The sequence below is a fragment of the Eimeria necatrix genome, genomic scaffold (genome assembly GCF_000499385.1).
Source record: "Eimeria necatrix Houghton genomic scaffold, Enh_scaff887, whole genome shotgun sequence".
NCBI lineage: Eukaryota > Apicomplexa > Conoidasida > Eucoccidiorida > Eimeriidae > Eimeria > Eimeria necatrix.
In genome coordinates this window covers 1-6,306 of record NW_013654688.1, presented here as the reverse complement: position 1 = coordinate 6,306, position 6,306 = coordinate 1, and the positions used below count along the sequence as shown (strand labels likewise).

At 50.1% G+C, this 6,306-nt stretch overlaps 2 protein-coding genes across 2 annotated transcripts; both read left to right on the top strand.

The window, feature by feature from the left end:
* Positions 1–1,788: 1,788 nt before the first annotated feature.
* Positions 1,789–2,970, top strand: ENH_00081030 (hypothetical protein, conserved; the record flags this gene model as incomplete). The annotated part of the gene is made up of 1 exon (XM_013583301.1): positions 1,789–2,970. The coding sequence occupies one exon, from the start codon at positions 1,789–1,791 to the stop codon at positions 2,968–2,970; it is 1,182 nt and encodes a 393-aa protein (XP_013438755.1).
* A 2,220-nt stretch (positions 2,971–5,190) lies between these two features.
* ENH_00081020 (hypothetical protein) lies at positions 5,191–5,480 on the top strand (the record flags this gene model as incomplete). The annotated part of the gene is given in 3 exon segments (XM_013583300.1): positions 5,191–5,243; positions 5,432–5,453; positions 5,457–5,480. Coding segments are annotated over 3 exon segments (99 nt in total).
* Between the last annotated feature and the right edge of the window lie 826 nt (positions 5,481–6,306).

Sequence of the window (6,306 nt, the reverse complement as noted above, 5' to 3'; positions counted from 1 at the left end):
AGGGTTTGGGGGTCTAGGGTTCGGGCTGCAGCAAACCCTCATTTTGCAGCTCTTCTGAGCTTATTTGCTCAAATAGCAGCAGCCAAGTATCAATAAAGCCAATAAATAGTTTAATAGCTTTTATTTATGCTATTTAGGCACTTATTTATGCTATTAAAGAAGATCTACTGCAGAAACCTGGCGGGGGCTCCAGCCAGTGCAGTCGGGAACTTTTTTGGATTTGAACTCTCTCGAAGAGATATTCTCATTTGATAGTTTCTTTTGCATTAAATTGTAATTAAATGATTCATAAATGTCATTATCAAATATATCAAATGAGAACATCTCTTCAGTTACAATTGAATGCAAAGACGCGTGCTGGAAGGGAAGCCCCAGAGCCAACCTGGGGAAACCCCGAAGCGCTGTTTAGAAAGGAGAATTCCAGCACTAAGAAATAAGTAAATAAATAAAATAATAATAAAATAAATAAAATAAATAAAATAAAGAAGTATAAATAAAAGTACTTGAATATAAACGGGTGTGTGGCCACAGCGGCCGCAGAAGCTTTCCTGCAAGAAAGCAGCTGCAGTTGTTTGCGAAAGTGGAATTAAACTGGAGCTCAAGAATTGCTTTTGAATATAAATTCTTTAAAACTTGTTCAGGCGCGGAGAGAAGGAAGGAAGAGCCGCAGCTGTGCAAGTTCAGCTTTTTCTGAAATGCAGCGCAAGACAGGACTTGTGGCGTCGCGCAGCAGCGAAGAAACAAATAAAAACCCTTTTTATTGAACAATAAATGGCGAATAAAAGAGTTTTTTGAGGAAATAAACCAAAAGAATGATGGAAAAAGGAGCAGAGAGTTACCCGCGGAGCCGGGAAAGCTGAACAGAAGTTGAACTGGCTGGCTGCCTGGGGAGTGGCGAAGACTTGAACAGCGGCACAAGTGGCGTTTTCCGTCAACTTTAGGACTCAAAACTGCGAAAATAAAGCAAATAAAACTTGAAAAAGGAAAAAGAAGCATTAAAGAGCTGCAAACGGAACACTCAACTGCTGCAGAGTCGTATCCAGCTCTGCAGCAGCCAGCACCGAAATAAGCGGAAGGCGAGCAGCTCGAGGGTTTAGCAGCAGCAAAATAAAAGGGAAGAACTTTTAGTTTGGCATTTAATTCATTTTAAAGGCAGATCAGCTTCGAAGTGGAGCTTTCGAGTCCGCCGCTGCAGCGCGCGAGCTTGCTGCGGTACGGAGGCGAATTGGCAGTGATTTCCCTCCAGTTCGGAGGGAATTTTCTTCTTTTAACTCCAAAAAGCGGAGTTTTGAATTAAAATGCAACTTTTTAGTCTAAAAGGTTTGGAGTTCGCGCTGGAGTTCAGATCGAGTGTGGGAAATGCGAGGAAGGTTTTCTGAACGCGCGGCGGCTGGCGCGGGAGGCCGCGGGGGCCCCCGGAGGAGTTTTTTGCGATTTAAAGGAATTAAAAGTCGAAAAGTCTTCAATTTTGCGGACTTGTGTTGAAAAAAGGGTTTTTAGAGTTTGCGGCGGGCGGAGAGTGCATGCCGCTGTGTCGCGGCGCGGGAGGCTGGCGTGTGTGGCGGCGGGGGCTGGGGGGGCGCCCGCGGGCCTTTGGGCTTTTTTGGGAAAAAATAAAAGTGCAAAAGAGTTTTAATTTGCAGTTTTGAGTTTGAAGTTGGGAAAAATCCGGCGAGAGCCGGCGGATCGGCGGGCGGAACCCTCGCGGCGAGCGGAGCGGCTGCGCGCTGGCCGCAGCAGCAGCAGCAGCAGCAGCAGCAGCAGCTGCTGGACTTTGAGTGTTGCAAAATGGAAGTTCCTGCGAAGCAAGCGGAAAGCAGCAGTGGGGAGTCCGGGGGCGCTGCAGCAGCAGCAGCAGCAGCAGCAGCAGCAGCAGCGCGAGCAGCAGCAGGAGCGCGGGTCCCGCGCGGCAGCCGCGGCTCCGCGCTGGCGGCGCTCGAGCGGCAGCGCAGCAGCAGCAGCAGCGCCGCGCTGGCGGAGCTGGAGCGGCAGCGCAGCAGCAGCAGCAGCAGCAGCAGCAGCAGCAGCAGCAGCCCGCAGCGGTACCTCAGCTTCGCGCAGCGGCAGGCCCTCGTCAACTCCCCCGCCCCCGCCTGGCTCCCCGTCCTCGTGGCCTTCGGAATGCTTTGTTTTGTCTCAATGACTTTGTCTGGAATTGGCGGAGAAGGGGATTTAGGAAAGGGTTTAGGAGAGGGGAGGGAGTTGCCTTTTGCGGTGGAGTGGGGGCTGCAGCAGCAGCTGCTGCAGCAGCAAGCAGCAGCAGCAGCAGCAGCGGAGGCCGAGCCGCAGCAGGCGCCCCGCAGCGCCGCACAGCTGCTGCCCCTCGCCAGCCACGAGGGGGCCCTCGACTGGGTCGAAAGGAAAGAGTCTTTGTCCAGTTTGCTGCTGCAGCCCGCGGACTATTTGCTGCTGCACGGGGCCCCCGCGGAGCTGCAGCAGCTTGCTGCGCTGCTGCTGCAGCAGGCGCGCGAGCTGCAGCAGACGCAGCGCCTGCAGCCCTACAGCCACTCCAAGCTCGCGCTGCTGCTGCAGCAGGACCTCGTTGCTGCTGCTGAACTCGTGCTGCTCTGCAGGATCCTGGCCGCCAGGGGCGCCCTCGACCAGCAGCAGCAGCAGCGGCTGCTGCTGCTGCTGCAGCGCGCGCTGCAGCGCTTTGCTGCGCAGTGGCCTGCAGCAATAGGCCTTTCCCGCTACGTGCGCAGCAGCAAAGACCAGGAGTTGTACTTGCGGCTGGTGAGCGCGGTGGCCGCGGCGCTGGAGGACGCCGCGCGATTCTGCCTCTCCGGCGCGCAAGAAAGCGCCGAAAACGCGAAATTAAAAGAAGAAAATGCAAAAATAATCAAAGAAAGTGCAAAAATTAACAAAAGAAAGCGCGCTTGGAACGCCTTGACGGCCCAGTTCGACTTGCAACGCCTCCTGCACGGCGCCGGCTTCCCCGAGGTCCTCGCCGACGCCTTCCGCACGGAGTAGCGCCGATCCGCCCAAATCCCGCGCGAATTTCGCTTTTCTTCCCTCAAATTCGGTCTTATTTTCCAAAATTACTCCGAATTGGACTTTTAATCGCAAAAATCGACGCAAATTCCGGCAAATCCGACGCGGTCGCAGGTATTTCAAGTTCCGACCCGGTGTCTGTACACCCCACGCGCCGCCGCGCAAGCCACAGCCATTCCACTTTCCACCATTTCGGTGTTTTGCATTCGCCTATTAAAATGTAGGTGCCTTTTTCCTCTTTAATTCCTCTTCAACAAATAATTCATCTTTTCAAACTCCAGATCGCTCCCCGGGGTCTGCTGCTGGGCACCTGCATGCGCTTCAGCCCAACACAGCACTCTTTAGACCCAAATTCGCATGCACCTGCCATTTATATACGTGCTGCAGCTGCTGCTGCTGCTGCTGCTGCAGCTGCTGCTGCTGCTGCTTCTTGAAGGGTGAAAGGAGCTGCTTCGAGAAAGCACTTAATGTGCAAAAGACTCTTCTGGGATGGCCAAAAAGCTATTTTTATTATTTCGAATTTTGGAACCTTCGTGCGGAGGTGGGGTGTACGTACACCTGAGCTGTCTGTACACCTCACCGCCTCCACGCGTGCGCCGGCAGTTTCTTTAATTGCATGCAATCATAATCCAAAATATTATTTATTATTCATATATGTATAGATGCATTATCTATACATATAATATATATATATATTTATAATATATATATATATATATATATATATATATATATATATATATATATATATATATATATATATGCATGAATATATATATATATATACATATGCATATATATAATGTATTATATTATATATAATGCATATATATATTATATATAATATAATAAATAATTAATGCACTTTGTTCTCTGGGGATATTCGGAAAGAAATAAAAATGAAAATAAAAAACAAAAAAGGCTTCCCGTTGGCTCTTGGGGTGTACGTCCAGTTGGACACAAATGACACTTTTGCTTCCGGTTTTTTTTGCAGCAAAACTTCAGCTTTGATTGATTGCCTTTTGGCCTTCAAGTTCTTTCCTACTAGGGTTTAGGGTTTAGGGTTTAGGGTTTAGGGTTTTACCCAGTTCCTCAGGGTTTAGGGTTCCGGTTCTAGGATACTTGAGCTTCTCAAGTGCACAGCAAGCCTAACAGCTGTAGAAGCAGCAGCATCCCAAATCGCAGCAGCAGCAGCAGCAGCAGCAACAGCAGCAACGTAACAGCAGCAGCAGCAGCAGCAGCAGCAGCAACTAACAGCTGTGGGGACAGCAGCAGAGCGTTTATAGTGCGTGTGGCTGTAAACCCTAAACCCTAATGCGTTTTGGTAGCGAGTGCAAATGCCAGCTTTCCTGCATTTGGTGGAACTGCAGAACAACTGGGAGCTTCCTGGTGCATTAAGTGCAGATAAAATTAGAATATTGCACTATTTGAAGCTCCTTGAAGCCTTAAATGGAAATATAAATATAAATATAAATATAAATAAATATATAAAATGAATTTGAAGAAATATGAGAAACAACTGTGCCTCGAATGCGCGCCTGAGCTGTACTGACACCAGGTGAGTTGCGCTCGGGTCGGAGGGAGTGCAGAAGACGAAATGTGCATTAATTTTTCTCCGTTTGAATTTATTTTTGCAAATTAAATTAAAATAAATAAAACTAAATTGATTTGCGTCGATTTAAACGGCCGAAGTGGCGCAAATAAGTGCAAAGGAACCCGCGCTCCGGCGCGGCGGGCGGAGTGACCGCTGGCGGACCACTGCGTGCGTACGGGGCGAGAAGGCGCGCGAAAAGGCGGAAAAAACGGGAAAAAGGGAAAATAAATGATTTAAAATGTTTAGAAGTTCAAATAAATTGAATTTGATTATTCAATTTAGTTTATTTCAAGCGCAAACGCGCCGCAGAGCCGCGGGGGCTGGGGTGTCTGTGCGGCCCCGCAGCGGTCAGTGACTCTGCGGGGGGGGCGCGGCGCGGTTCGGGTGTCTTTACAGCTCGGCACAATCAATTAGTGCGTCGAAACGGCGCGAATTTGCATTTAATTAAATAAATTGTGTCATTTGATTGGAAAAAGAGGCCAGGGGGTCATTGTTGGAAGTGCTGGAGCGCAGTTTCGGGTTTCTGGCAGCAGCCGCGAGCGGCGGGGGGCACTGGGGCGGTTTTCGCGGGTCTTTTGACTTCTTTTTTTGTTTTTTTTTCACAAATGGCACTTAAAAGGAGTTTGCTGCAGCTGCTGCTGCTCGGAGCAGCAGCAGCAGCAGCAGCAGCAGCAGCAGCAGCAGCAGAAGGCCCTTCCGTGCAAGAAATCGCCAACAGCCGCCTCATTGCTGGCTTCAAAGAAGGCTGCAACCCCGAAGAAGCTTCTCTAAGAAGTTTGGGAATTGCCGTCCGAGCCGCTTACGGCGAAAAACGCAAACTCGCCAAGTTCCCCGAGGCCGCAGCCGCGTAACCCTAAACCCTAAACCCTAAACCCTAAACCCTAGTAAACCCTAGTAAACCCTAGTAAACCCTAGTAAACCCTAGCAAACCCTACTAAACCCTAGTGAACTGCTGCACCGCACTCCCCGCCCCGCACCAAATGCTTCCCCCAAACCCCAAACCCCAAACCCCAAACCCCAAACCCCAAACCCTAAACCCTAAACCCTAAACCCTAAATCGTGGTTTGGGCGCAGGATCGTGATGGACGTGCGTGAGACGGGGGCTGAGGACTTCAGCACTTACAGCCGTCGCCAGACTTCTTTCGAGTTGCATTTGGCGCAAAGTGGAGACGACTATTTGTTTGTCCAAACCTCTTTTTGGGGTTTAGAAAACCCTCAGAAGTGCGTGGTTTCGCGGCAACACTTGAAGCGCGTGGGGGTTTCGATTATTTCTTTTTCCAACTGTCCTTTGCTTCTCCAAACCCTCGAAACCCCAATTAGGGTTTTCCAAAACGACTCTTGTGTTCTCTTCATCGAAAAAGACTTTGTGGTCCACGCCTACCCCACAGTCGAGGGGCCCCCCGTCGACGAACAGGCACTGGTAAACCCCAAACCCTTTTTTAGGGTTTGACGAATCCACCCTCTTTCCAGCCCTTCAACTGCTCTCCCAAACCCTCTAAACCCTCTAAACCCTCCTAAACACTTCTAAACCCTTCTAAACCCTCTAAACCCTCGTAAACCCTCGTAAACCCTCGTAAACCCTCTAAACCCTCTAAACCCTCCTAAACCCTCCTAAACCCTCGTAAACCCTCGCAAACCCTTCTAAACCCTCCCCAACCCCCCAAAACCCCCAAAACCCTCCCTAAACCCCCAAACCCTCCCCACCCCCGGTTTGGGAGGGT